We start from the raw sequence: 13,556 nt of genomic DNA on the forward strand, positions 1-13,556 counted from the left end.
CTTTCAGATCCAGAGGGCTTGCGGGGCTGAGGGTGGCTTGCTCAGGTGCCAGGGGATGGCGCTGTGGGGCAGCTGGCTTTGGTCATCGTGGCCCCGGGTCCCCGGAGGAGCAACCCAGGCTTGGAGACCCTGGAGGGACTGGGGCCCAGAGCGGTCCTGGCCAGATCCCTTCCGGCTTCTGCCTGGCGGGGGACACCCGCTTTCTCCCCACCCCCCAACATGACCGACTGCTCAGGTGCCCTGCCTGCTCCCCTCCCTCCCTCCCTCCCTCCAAGGAACCTGGGAGAGAGAAGGCCTCGCCCGGGGCACCTCCAGGCAGGGCCTCTGCGGCTCCCGGAGGGTCCCGGGGAGGTGAGGGATTCATGGCGGCTCTTCTGACCTTGCAGGTCTCCAGGCTGGTGCACGCCATCAAGATGGGCTGGATCCAGCCAAGGAGGCCCCGGGAGGACACGGGGGTCTTCTACGACCTTTGGGCCCAGGAGGACCACACCTCCATCCTGGGGCGGCACAAGATGCACGTGCCCGCCCCCAAACTCCCCCTGCCCGGGCACGAGGAGTCCTACAACCCCCTCCGGAGTATCTCCCGACCGAGGAAGAGGTGAGGGCCAGGCTGGGCCCGGGGGGGGAGCCAGCCCCAGTGCTACAGGAGGGGCTTCTGGGGTGGGGTCTCTCCCCCTCCTCACCTCCTCCCCCTGCAGAAACTCGCCTGGGAGCAGCAGGAGCCTTCGGAGCGCCGGCTGAACTTCCTGCCCCAGCGCCACGACTGCCTCCGCCGCGTGCCGGCCTTCCCCCGCTTCATCCACGAGCGCTCGAGCGCTGCCTCGACCTCTACCTGTGCCCACGCCAGAGGAAGATGCGGGTGGGCTTTGCTGCTTGTGTCCCCCCGCCCCCCCCAGCCAGGGCATTTGGGGGAGGGGGCACGTGGAGCCCTCGGCTGATCCCGATGGGGGCAAGGGGCGGGTTCCCCCTGGGCCAGCCTGGGCATCCGCTCCCAGCTGGAACTGAGGGTGGTGGGCTTCCCTCCCCCCAGGTCAGCGTGGATCCTGAGGACCTCATCCCCAAGCTGCCCAAGCCCCAGGATCTGAAGCCCTTCCCAGCCGTGCAGGCCCTGGTGAGGTCCTTTTTGTGGGGGAAGGGGGTCTTCTGGCTCTGGGCTTCCGCTGGGCCGAAAACTTTGGGAGGCTGGAGCAGCCGATGGAAACTGGGGGCAGCACTTCCTCCTCCTCCTCCTTTGGATGGGGGCAGAGCAGGACACACGGGTGGAGGGGGCTGCCCTCCCTGCGCTTCCTGTGTCCCTCCCCTCACCTGCCTGTTCCCCTCCAGGTGTATCGTGGGCACGCCAGCCTCGTGCGCTGCATCAGCCTCTCGCCTACCGGGCAGTGGCTGGCATCAGGTGAGCTGGGTGCCCGGACCACCAGGGGCCTCCAGGGCAGGGGAGGCAACTGGGGGGGAAGGGGGCGGCCTCCTTGCCCCTCCCAAAGGAGGCCCCCTTTCCAGGCTGAGGGGAGCTTGGAGTCCCCAGGCACACACACACACACACACACACACACACACACACACACACACACACCCTCCCCTGGCTGCAGGCAGGGCCTTTGGAGCCTCCTGGGGGGGGGGGGGAGGCTTCGCCTTCCAGCCTGGAATTGGGACCCTGGCCACACAGGAGCCCCCCTCTGAGGGCCATCCAGGGCCCCCCCAAGGGCTCCGTCCTGCCAGAGGGCCCGCCCCCCCTTCTCTGAGGAGCCACAGCTGCCGTCTCTCCTGCCTCGCCCCCCCCAGGCTCCGATGACGGCACAGTCAAGTTCTGGGAGGTGAGCACGGCCAGGTGTGTGAGGACGCTCCCGCTGGCAGCGGCCGTGAAGAGCATCGCCTGGAACCCGAACCCCTCCCTCTGCCTGGTGGCCGTGGCCGTGTGAGTGCGGGGGAGGGGGCAGGCGGGAGGTGGGCCAGACGGGCCAGGGTGGGTGGGACAAGCGGGGAAGGCCGGGGTGGTGTAAAAGCCTTGGGAAGGGAGGAAACCCCCCCTCCCCCCTCCCCTCACCCCTCCCCCCCCCCTCCCCTCCTCCCTCCCCCTCCCTCTCCCCATCCCCAGTGGGCCTCCTGACACCCAGGAAGCGCTTGGCCCCATTTGCCCTTCAGGTCCAGCAGAGGAAAAAAGGTCTCTGGGTGCCCCACTTGGCACAGAGGAATGGCCTTGGTTGGGGGCTCTTCCCCCAGGTGGGGACAGGTGGTTGGGTCTCAGTTGCTGCTCGCGGAGGGGGTGGGGTGGGGGAGGGGCTCGTTTCCCCCTTCCTGCAAAGGCCTCTGTCCCTGGGAGGGGGTCTGGCTGCCCGCCGTCCTGGAAGCCCTGGGCTGCCCCTGACGCCTCCTCTGGGCCCCCCCTCTCCCCTCCAGGGAGCACACGGTGCTGCTGGTGAACCCCGGCCTCGGGGACAAGCTGCTCTGTGGGGCCACCGACCAGCTCCTGGAAGGCCACGCGGCCCCCGAGGAGGGCCGCCTGCAGCCCGTCACGTGGGAGGAAGCCACGGAGGAGGAGGAGCGCCGCCTGGGGGTGCGGCTCAGGCTGAGCTTCGGGAAGGTACGGCCCGGGCGGGGCGGGGCGGGGCAGGAGGGACACCCCCCCCGCCTGCACCCGTCCCCCAACCTGCTCTCCTCCTCTACCTCCCCCCGCCCCCCTTTAGCCCTTGAAGCAGGTGGCCTGGCACGGGAAGGGGGACTACTTTGCCACGGTGGTCTCGGACAACAGCCACCTGCAGGTGCTGATCCACCAGGCCAGCAAGCGCTGGAGCCAGGCGCCCTTCCGCCGGAGCACGGGCCAGGTGCAGCGCGTCCTCTTCCACCCGCGGCGGCCCTTCTTCTTCGTGGCCACGCAGCGCTTTGTCCGCATCTACCACCTGCTCAAGCAGGAGCTGACCAAGAAGCTGCTGACCAACTGCAAGTGGGTGTCCAGCATGGCTGTCCACCCTGGAGGTGAGCGGGGGGTCCTGGGGCCCCGCCTGGGGGAGGGGGAGCCCTCCCACCCCTGCCTGGGCCGCCTTTCCGGTCGTGCCCCAACGGGCCCCCCCCCTCCTCCTCCTCCTCCTCTCAGGTGACAACTTGATCTGTGGCAGCTACGACAGCAGGCTGGTCTGGTTCGACCTGGACCTCTCCACCAAGCCCTACCGGGTGCTCAGGTAGGGGGCAGTCCCCGCTCCCCCTCCCTCCCCAGATGATGCAGCCCCCCATGGGATGGGCGGGGCCTGGGCTTCTCCCCTCCTCCCCCGGGCCGCAGGGCATGCTGCTAACTCATCGCTGCGCCTGGGTCTTTGCAGCTGGGCGCTGGCATCCCAAGGGCAGCCCCCTCCCTCCCACCCCCGAGGATGCCCCCAGACTCCAAGGCAGCCCCAGCCACCTCCTTGCAGGGAGGGGCACGGGGGTGGGGCTGCCGGGTCACCCCTCCCCTTCTCTGCCAGGCACCACAAGGCAGCCCTGAGGGCGGTGGCTTTCCACCCCTCCTACCCGCTCTTCGCCTCCGGCTCGGACGACGGCAGCGTCATTGTCTGCCATGGCATGGTCTACAGGTGAGTGTCGGTGGTGGGGTGGGGGGCTTGTGGCATCTGAACCGGCACCGCTGACTGTTCTTCCCCCCCTCTACCCCCCCCCAGCGACCTGCTTCAGAACCCCCTGCTGGTGCCGGTGAAGGTGCTGAGGGGCCACGCTCCGGCCCACGACCTGGGCGTCCTGGACGTCCTCTTCCACCCCACGCAGCCCTGGCTCTTCTCCGCGGGCGCAGATGCCACCATCCGCCTCTTCACGTAGCCCCGCGCCCAGCTCCAGAGGGGCCTGGCGGGAGAGCAGCAGCCGGGGCGGCGGGCAGGGCTCCCCATCCGCGGGGCCCTTTCCCCGGGAGGCTGGAGCGTTGGATCCGGGCGAGGAGGAGGAGGAGGAGGAGGAGGCGGCTGTTGCGGGACCGACCTCGGACCTTGCCGGCTGGAGGGGGGGCGGGGCGGGGCCCCCCCGGAGGACTGAATCCTCAGAGCACCCGGCAGTCTTTGCTTGGAAAACAATAAAAGTGCCTGATTTGCAAGGAAGGCGCCTCAACCAGAACGGGGGGAGGGGGGAGAAGGTGGGGGGAGAGCTGCCTCGGATCCTGACCCCTCCCCAAATGTCCTGCCCCTCGGCTGTTTTGGGGGCCACCTAGAAAATCCCCTTTTGCTGCATCCTCTTCCTCTTCCAGCCCAGCCAGTCGTGTCCCCCCCGCACAACGAGGTTTCATGCACACACACACACCCAACCCCCGCCCCCAAGGCCCTGGCAGTGGGAAAGGGGTGCTGCAAGCGGGTGGGCTCTGCAGAAGAGCACCCACGACCTGCCCACCCTCTCAGGCCGACCACCCTGGGGGCCGGACTGCAGCAGCCCACCCCCTGTCCCGTTTGAGGGAGCCCCCTCCCCTCCGTCCATAGGGCTCAGCTTGGCCCTTCCCCTGGAAGCTGTCGGGGGCTGCGTCTGGGCGTACGAGAGTCTCGGGGGGGGTGGCATTTCCCTGCATTTTTGTCAAGGGGGGCTGGGGGCTTGTAAGGCCAGGAGGGCGAGAAATGCCCCCCCCCCCCAGCTCCAGTTCTCTGGTGCCAGGAACTGCTCATTGCACCACCACCCCTCCCCCAGGGGGGGGGAATTTTGGGGTAGCAGCCCAGGAGACAAGGCATTGTCTGTTAGAGCAGGCCGAACCCCAAACAGGACGACCGGGGGGGGCTGTGGGGGGGGCACCCCAAGACTGTCTCTGGGGGTCTCTAGTTGACCAGGGATCGAGGCCACAGATGGCCACCAAGAGTGGCCAAAGGGGGAGGGCAGCCAATAGAAGCCCTGAATCTGGGGGTTGGGGAGGGGAGGGGAGGGGAGGATGAGGAGCCAGTGGGGGTGGGGTGGGGGGCTGCGTGAGACTTCAGTTTCCCAACCGGTGCAGCTGCTCGGCAGGCCCGGAGCTCCGTCCAGAGTCCTTCAGAAACGAGGCGGCGGCTGGTGGTGGTTCCTCCGAAGGGGAGGACTTGGGAGGAAGGAGGCCGGCTGGAGCCGTCCAGCTTTCCAAGAGGGAAGCAAGCGGGGTTCAGAACCGGGCTGGGGGGGGGGCTTTGCACCCCGTCTGCCTCACTCCCTTGAAGAGGCCTTTGCTGCCCTTTCCCCTCCCGAGTTCCCAGGCGCAGCCCTGCCGGCTCCCATTCCAGCAGCAGCAAGGCCGGGAGGGGCAGGGTGTGCTGCCCCTGCAGGAGGCAACGGGGGGAGAAGGCAAGGCCTCCCTTGACCCCAGGGGCTGGGGACAGCCCCCCCCCCCCGCTGCCCAGGGAGATCCTGGCCTCTGTCCCCCTCTTCTTTCTACTTCCTACGCTGGGACCAGTTGCCTTTGGAGGAAGCTGCCTGAATGGTCCCGGGAGCAGGAAGGATGCCATTTCCCCCACCCCTGGCCCGGCCCATGGCCTCCTTCCACGTGGCCTGGCCCGGCCCTAGCCGCCTCCAGCCCCTCTGCTGCCTGGGCCCTTCTCTTGCCCGGGAGCCCCCCGGGAGCAGCTGGCTGGTCAGTCAACGAGGGGGCTTGGCAGACCCTCCCCAAAGGCCGAGGGAGAAGCCGCCGGGGATGGAACAGTGAAGGGGGCAGGGGGCTCTTCTCTGGCGGCCCAGGAGCTAAGAAAGAGCCCTCGGGGTTCTGAGAAGCAAATACTTTATTAAAAATAAGTCCTCTGAGTCTATATACAAACTCCGGCCGAGAGGAATGTGCATCAACGCTGGAAGGTGCAGCAGGGGCTCCCCCTCCCCCGGGTGCTGGGGATGGGGGGTGCAGCATGGCACAGTCGGGAGGCACCTGCTTCTGTGTGGGGCAGGGAGGGGGCAGAGGGGGCCACGCTGGACCGGTGCCCTGTGCTTGCAGCCCTGAGTCTTGACTCTGCACCCTGTTTGGTCCAGCCTACCCAAGGGGGCGGAGGGGGGCAGGGTGGCCCCTGCAGAAATTCAAAAAAACAACCCATGGAAACACACATTAAGGTGCAGAGACGTCAGGTCTTCTCTTTAAGGTGGGGGGGCAGGGGGTGCTCCAGGGTGTGAACGCTTGTGTTGCTCCGGAAGACGTGCGACTCGCACCCGCAGGAGGTGGGAGGGCAACTTGGAATGGGGGGCGCAGATGCCACTTCCTCCGGGGGCGTCCATGGCCGGCAGCCCTTAGATGGCCCGGCCCAGGCGGCCCAGCGTCTCCGCCGCCTTCGCCCGCACCGTTGCGACGGGGTCCTTCAGCAGCACCGTCAGAGCTGGGAGAGAGGAGCGGCCGTCAGCCAAGGGGTCGCCCAGGCCCTGCGCCTCCCTCCCTTCACGCACCCCCCCAGCCGTGGCTGAAAGCCAAGCCCGGAGGGAAGCCCGCCTCGGGGCCCCGGGGCCCCGGGCACCCTCGGCCCAGGCGGCGGCAGCAGGCGGGGAGGGCTCTGTGGGCCGTCCAGGGCTGCTGCTCTGCCTGCGCCTGGCCCGGGCCCAGCTGCCGAGCAGGCGAGGGGCCAGCAGTGCCTCCCGAGCAGCAGAGATACAATAATATTTTTCCAGTAGCATGTTTACACTGCAAATCCGAGCCTCTCCCGTCCCGCCAGAGCAGCCAGCGAGAGAGCGAGCGAGAGAGACGGTCTGATTTATGCACGGCGCTGCTTCCCGTCCATCAGCCCCGTCCAGCTGCAGGAGCTGGAGGGGGCGGTGGAGGGGAGGGGGGTTGGCAGCCTGAGCGCTCCCTCTCGCACTCAAGACGGGAAGCTGTGGCGACCCCATCCGGAGTCCTTGCCGCTCCCCCCACCCCCCCCTGCACAGACGGGCCTCTCTCCGGGACGGCTCCACCAGCCAACGGAAAGATAGTTTTCCCTTTTTTAGTGGTTTTTAAGCTCCGTTGGAAAACTCAGAGATTTTCCAAGCCTTCCTCTAAGCGGTGAGGTCACTGCTGACAAGGGAAAACCAGGGCGGGGGGGGGCCGAGGGGGGAGTCCAGGAAAGTTTATTACCTAACTGGATTCTCCGGCTGGTTTCGGAGAGGCAACCCTGAGGGGAGGAGGAAGCTGCACCGCACGCAGGGACGTGGCCCTGATCCCCTCCACCCTGGGCTAGCCAAGGGCAGGGGGGCTGCCCCACCCCCTTCGCCCAGGACGGTGCCCCATGCGGGACCGTTTCCCCTTCGTGCTCTGCGTGGACGTGGCCAGCCCTCTGATGCAGCCCCCAGGGAGGCTTCCCTCCCTAATGTGGGTGGGGGCCTTTCTCGGGACCCCCAGCCGGCTCCCTCCGCAGTTCCTACCCAGCATCCACGGGAGCGCCTCCCTCCCTCCCTCCCTCCCTCCCTCCCTCGCTCACTCACCCGCGATCAGTTCGTCCAGCTCCAGCTGCTGGCTCTGCTCTCGGTCCGCGTGGAGGATCAAGAAGCCTTCGAGGGGGAGAGAGGAGGCCCCTTGAGTCCCACGGATGAGCTCGGGGGGGCCCCATCCAGGAGAGCCCAGGGAGGGAGGCCCACGTGGCCCTTCTCACCTACAAACATGGGGGCAGCCGCTCGGACGTCGGGCCAGCTGCTCTTGAAGTAGAAAAGGTTGATGCTGACCAACCGACTCAGCATTTCTGGGAAGTTCTGCATCTGGGCCAGAGGGAAGGAAGGAAGACCAGCTGGCACCCAGGGAGACCCCCGGCCAGGGCGGCTGTTCAAGGGGCCACCCAGCGCCGTGTCGTCCGAAACTTTCTCTCTGGGGCAAGGAGGGGCCATTTCCGCCCAGGAGGCTCAGCCACAAAGCCGGAGAAGCCTAGGGTGCCTTCGGGCCTCCTCCTGACCGCCCCCCCCACGATCCCCGAAAGGTTTCACCTGGGACCAGAACTCCTCGGACCGCCCTTTGGAGCTGCTTGCTCTGGACCCGGTTGTGCCGTAGCTGCTCCGGCCCCTTCCTGGCCCAGTGACCGCCAGGCTGGATGCTCTGCGGGGAAGGAAGGCCGGGAAGCCCGAGGCCAGGTGCTCACCAGGTGCTTGCAGGCGTCGTTCATGAACTCGCCGTAGTGGAGGCTCCACTCCTCGTGCAGGTGCTTCTGGAACATCTCGGCCAGCCCAGCGCAGCCCAAGAGGGGCCCGCACGCGCGCAAGGCAAACTTGCAGGCCTGCGAGGAAGGAGAGGGGAGGAGTCGTGGGGCCTTTCCCGCAGAGGCGAAGGGAGCGGAGCCCCTCCGAGCTGGGGCACCCACCTTGATGACCTCTGGCTTCGGGTCCTGGAGGTGGAGCAGCAAAGTCACCAGGCCGTAGAGGATCTGCTCCAAGAAGGCGTCCTCACCACTCCCGGAGCTGAACTTGGCCAGGTTCCCGAAGAGGAAGGTGGAGGCCTTGCGGAGGTTGGGCTCCTCCTGCAAGGAAAGCAAGGCCTGTGGGGGGGGTGTCCTCCCCTTCCCCCCCTGGACCCTCTTCTCCTTCCCAGATTTCACCCCCCCAAAAAAAAACCCCACAATATCCATCCAGCGCAGTCTGGAAACTAAAACATACGAAGAAGGGTTGCACGAGTTTGGGTTTGGCTACTCTAGAGAGGAGGAGGAAGGAGAAGGGGAGACATGAGAGCAGCATCACAGGATTTGAGGGGCTGCTGCAAAGGGGAGGAGGGGGCCAAATTATCCCCCGAGGCCCCCGGAGGCTGGACAAGAAGCAACGGAGGGAAACTAACCAAGGAGAGGAGCAACCGGGAAATAAGGAGAAACTTCCCCGACAGGACAATTAACCAGTGGGACAGCTGGCCACCAGAAGTTGTGGGTGATTCATCACTGGAGGCTGCCCAGTTTAGCCACCTGCCCGAAATGGTGCGTAGGGTCTTCTGCCTAAGCAAGGGGCTGGACTAGAAGACCTCCAAGGTCCCTTCCAGCTCTATTCTGGTTCTACAGTCAGGTGTTCTCTTCCCAATTCCTCTCCCAGGACAGGGAGCGTGCTCGCTGTATCGTCCTCATCATCCCCTCCCACTTGCCCCGCGTGCGGGCATGGAGAGTCCACTCCCGAGTGGGCAACGCCGGGCTTCTTTGGCACTGCCCTCCCCAAGCGCATCTCCACCCATCGTCTTGCTGCGGCACAACGCCCAAAGACGCAGGTGGGGACACGGTTCAGCCCTTGGGCCTGCCCCTTCTCAATACGGACAAGGCAGCTGCACCTTTGAGGTGCTTGCCGGGGGATCGGGGGAGGGGCAGGGATTCCCAAGTCACCTTCGGAATGACCAGGGGTTCCACAGAGGCATAAATCGGCCACCGGGACCAGATTATGCACCACGACACCTGCCATGCTAGACCAGGGATCTCCGAGCGCAGGCTGGCTGGGGAATTCTGGGAGTTGAAGTCCACAAGTCTTCAAAGTGGCCCGGTGGGAGGCCCTGACTTAGATGACCCTTCTGGTCTCTCCCAACTCTATCATTCCTGGCTGGCTGGGAATTCTGGGAGTTGAACTCCACAGGTCTTCAAAGTGGCCCCGGTGGGAGGCCCCTGACTTAGATGACCCTTCTGGTCTCTCCCAACTCTATCATTCCTGGCTGGCTGGGGAATTCTGGGAGTTGAAGTCCACAAGTCTTAAAAGTGGCCCCGGTGGGAGGCCCCTGACTTAGATGACCCTTCTGGTCTCTTCCAACTCTATCATTCCTGGCTGGCTGGGGAATTCTGGGAGTTGAAGTCCACAAGTCTTAAAGTGGCCCCAGTGGGAGGTCCCTGACTTAGATGACCCTTCTGGTCTCTTCCAACTCTATCATTCCTGGCTGGCTGGGGAATTCTGGGAGTTGAAGTCCACAAGTCTTAAAAGTGGCCCCAGTGGGAGGCCCCTGACTTAGATGACCCTTCTGGTCTCTTCCAACTCTATCATTCCTGGCTGGCTGGGGAATTCTGGGAGTTGAAGTCCACAGGTCTTCAAAGTGGCCACGTTTGGAGGTCCCTGTACTAGACAAACCAACCAGAAGGCATCAGGGCTACCTAACAGATTCCCCCAAAGGGCTGCCGGATCCCCGGCCCGTTTGCGCTCCTTACGCTGTCGAAGAAGGGCCGTATTCGGATGGTGACATGGAGCAGCACGGCGTGGACGTCGCTCTCTTCCGTGAAGGCCAGGATCTTGGAGAGGCTGGACATGGCTTCCAAGGCCACCAGGTTGTGGGGATCATCCTTGTCGTCCAAGCTGCTGATCATGGAGGACAGAAGCTGGCCCCCGTACTTCCTCGCCTGCAAGAGGAGGGAAAGCGGACGGCGTGGGGCCAGCAGCCGGACGTCCACCACAGCTTCCGCGCACGTGCTCTGGACAGGTGGTGGTCTGTCCCGGAACCTGGGCGTCCTGCTTGGGCAACCAACGTCCCACCCCAAGGAGACCACGGATCAGGTGAGGGAGGATGAGAGACCAGGCAGGTCCTCTGGCAGAGAGGCGGCAGAGCTCAAGGGACCTCAGGTGGCCACCCAAGCCCAGGAGGCCTCACCTTCTCTGGGGAGCCCGAAGCGACGTTCCCCAGTCCACGAAGGGCCAGCATCCGCACCGCCGTGGAGGAGTCCCTCAGCCGGGCTGTCATGCTGTCCATCAGGGTCTCCAGAAGGATCAGATCATTCACCACGTTGCTGTTGAGCAGCTGAAAGACGCCCAGCCCATCGTTTGTGGCGGGGGAGCCTCCCCCCCCCCACCAGAACCATTGCACCCTCCCTCCACTCCATCGGCCCAAACCAAACGGCAGAACTCCTGCAGGGACGGCTGGGCCCCACACTTGGTCCAGCTTGCCAGCTCCCAGATGGAGCCAAAGGCCCCTTTTTGACCTGCCCAAAGGCCCCCACTGCCCAGCGGGAGAAAACCTGAACCCGGGGCCTTCTGGATTTGCAGAGGCCTCCTCCGCAAGGAAGTCCTCCCTCTCGCGCCCAACCCCCCCGGCTGCACTGGAGCTGCTGCCTTGCCTCGTCCCCAGCAACGGGGTTTGGGAGGTGAAGGACCCGTGCAACGGCAGCTCCTCCCCTCCGCATGCCCCCACGCACACGGGTGCAGGCTCCCCCCTCAGAGCGAGCGCGATTCATGGCCAAGGCTCTCCCCTCCCTCCCTCCCTCCCTCCCATCTGGCTTCCCCCGAGCCTCTTAATCCCCGGCTGAGATTTTAAGAGGCCGCTTCCTGGCGCAGCAGCAGCCGCCGCCAGTGCCAGGCCCAGCAGGAGCAGCTGCCTCGTAACGGAGACCATTTGGGCGCCCCCGGCCTGGCTGGCAAGTGGGCCAAGGGTGGGAGCCACAGGCGCCCTGTGCAGAAGGAGGCAGCCTGGCCCCCTCCAGGCCTCCGGGCGGTACGAAGGGGGCCAGGTGAGGGCTGGTGGCCTCGTCTGCTGGCTGCCCAGGCAGGAGCCGGGTCCTGTAAAAGCAGGGGGAGGGGCTGTGTCCCCACGGTGAGAGAGGCAGGGGGCAGGTGCACACCTGACCGGCTCAAGGAAAGCCGGGGTGGGGGGCTCACTTGCTCACCCCACCTGCATCTGGAGAGGAGGCAGCCAGATCCCACTAGAGGAATCCACCGAGCGACGTTCATTCCCCTTCTCTCCGGGGCTCCAAGGGGGGAAGACAGCACTGCCCAAGGGGGTCTCCAAGGGCGGCAGACTCACCTCTGCAAAGTAGGCAGTGGTGGTGACCCGCTGGCTGTCGTAGATGCTGTTCAGCATCGGCGAGAGCAGCTTCACGATCAGGGGGAGTCGGGGCCCCGCGTGCTTCGCCATGGCCCTGCAAACAGCCCAGAAGCCCCCGCGGGTGAGCCGGCCCAGGAAACCCCGGCCTGGCCCCCTCCCTGCAGGCACGTTCCCCACCCGGCCAGACACCCTCAGTGGGGGCCCCTCCCCCCAGGCGGAAGAGCAAGCAAGCGGGCATCCAAACGGTTGTTGGCACCGTAGAGTTCTTGCTGCTCTCCCAAGGTTGATTCTGTGCTTGCAGGCGTTTCACTACCCAACTAGGTAACATCATCAGTGCTAGAAGGGGGGGAGTGGAGGAGGAGGAGGAGGGCTGCGGGGTCCTTTTTGCTCCGAGCTTGGCTGCTTTTTGCGGACCTCTCATTACCCAACTAGGTAACATCATCAACGCACAGAAAAAGTTACCTGGCTGGGTGATGAAATGGCTTCAAGCCAACCTTAAGCTCAAAGAGCCCCGATCCTGAGCCCCCTGCACCCCTCCCCCCCCCCGCTGCAACTCTCGGGAGGGGGGCTGTGACAGTGGCGCCAGGAGCCACCCGCAGACGGGGCCACCTGGAGCAATCCAGAAGAGTCCCGGGCCAGCAAAGGGCCCCATCCAGAGTGTCGCCCACTCACCTGGCCAGGAAGGCCACCCCGTCATAGTGCTTGTCCGGGCTCCGCAGCAGCTCCCAGCCTCCGTCCTCCGTCACAGCATGGCTGACCGACTCGCTGCCTCCCTGGCTCAGCATGGCCTTCAGGGTCTCGATGGCAGAGCTGGGGGGGAGGAGGAGGGGAGGGGGTGAGGCCCAGGGGCCCCCATGCTGGAGGACGGCCAGAGCTTAGCCCGTTGTGGAGGCCGCTGCTCACCTGCTCCCAGGAGCCCCTCAGGACCTCCACCTGAGCACAAGAGCTCCAGAGCACCTGGCCCACTCGTCTTTATTTGGGGCGGGGGGGCAGTGATTCCCCAGCAGAGTGAGGAGGGTCCACCTGGGAAACTCTCCACCTGGCCCTCCCCCACTCGAGCCAAACAAGGAGACTCTCAAGCAAGACATACCATTCCTCGGCCAGGGCCTGGGCAGCCCCTCAGGAGACCCCCACCCACCCAAAACTCTCTGCTGGACGACCCCCATCCTGCCAACGCCTGCCCCTCACGACCGAGAGACAAGGAGAAGCCGGCCCTAAGGGACCCCAGGCGGACTATCTGGGCCTCCGGAGAGGCTCAGAACTTGGGGATCCTCTCAGCTTCTGCCCTTCACCCCCAGGCCTTTTGCCCCCCCCCTCCCCGCCCCCCCCAAGCTGCAAACCCAGGTTTTGTCTGGGAAGGTCCTCGTCCGTCCAGGCCCTGGCCGTCCGCCCAGAGGGGCTTTGGCTTTAAAGGCAGTTGGACTTTCCGGTTTTCCTTCGTTTCGCTTCCCACCCGCAAAGCCGCTTCAGTTCAGAGAAGCCAAACGTCTCAAAGAAAGATCAGGAAATCCAGTTGGCCCCTAAAAAGCCCCTTTGGGAGAAGGGAGGCAGGAGCTGTGGACCCCAACCAGTGCACCGCTTGCCCCCCAAGGGAACGGGGTCAAGGCTGGGGGGGGGGCTGCAAAGGGGCCAACTTACTTGCTCTCCCAGGTGACCGCAGCCCAGGGCCAGCAGCCTGGACCCTGGCAGCAAGGCCCATCGGAGGGACGGCTCTCCCGCTGGAGGGTCCCAGCGCAATTCCCCCCCCCTCCCCCCGCCCACCTGGTTGAGCTACCAAGTTTTCAGGTGCCCCAAACCAAGGGGCAGGTGGCTGGACATCCAGGTGCCTCAGGAGGCCTGCAAGTGACCCAGGGCTGCTCGGGTGTGAGAGCCCAGGTGCCTCCTCCACATACGTGGACCCCAGCTGGGTGACCTCTCCAGCCCCCGGGCCCCTCTGCCCTCCCCG

General features: G+C 65.7%; 2 protein-coding genes across 2 annotated transcripts in view; one reads left to right on the forward strand and one right to left on the reverse strand.

The window, feature by feature from the left end:
• Positions 1-4,062, forward strand: part of BOP1 (BOP1 ribosomal biogenesis factor) — a 49,515-nt gene extending 45,453 nt beyond the window's left edge. Inside the window, 12 exon segments of the mRNA XM_087931894.1 lie at positions 387-561; positions 564-598; positions 699-807; positions 810-859; positions 1,031-1,111; positions 1,324-1,393; positions 1,780-1,912; positions 2,395-2,578; positions 2,682-2,970; positions 3,089-3,173; positions 3,453-3,560; positions 3,645-4,062. Coding sequence (XP_087788020.1) covers positions 387-561; positions 564-598; positions 699-807; positions 810-859; positions 1,031-1,111; positions 1,324-1,393; positions 1,780-1,912; positions 2,395-2,578; positions 2,682-2,970; positions 3,089-3,173; positions 3,453-3,560; positions 3,645-3,798 — 1,473 coding nt within the window. The 3' untranslated portion in view covers positions 3,799-4,062.
• A 1,613-nt stretch (positions 4,063-5,675) lies between these two features.
• The window catches only part of MROH1 (maestro heat like repeat family member 1), a 28,685-nt gene continuing 20,804 nt past the window's right edge, over positions 5,676-13,556 (reverse strand). Inside the window, 9 exon segments of the mRNA XM_087931899.1 lie at positions 5,676-6,272; positions 7,348-7,413; positions 7,515-7,617; positions 7,992-8,126; positions 8,211-8,366; positions 10,008-10,196; positions 10,445-10,591; positions 11,591-11,705; positions 12,284-12,421. Of these exon segments, the coding sequence (XP_087788025.1) occupies positions 6,187-6,272; positions 7,348-7,413; positions 7,515-7,617; positions 7,992-8,126; positions 8,211-8,366; positions 10,008-10,196; positions 10,445-10,591; positions 11,591-11,705; positions 12,284-12,421 (1,135 nt within the window). The 3' untranslated portion in view covers positions 5,676-6,186.

Source organism: Pseudonaja textilis, chromosome 3, assembly GCF_049901715.1.
Source record: "Pseudonaja textilis isolate UNSWEBS1 chromosome 3, rPseTex1.2, whole genome shotgun sequence".
NCBI lineage: Eukaryota > Metazoa > Chordata > Lepidosauria > Squamata > Elapidae > Pseudonaja > Pseudonaja textilis.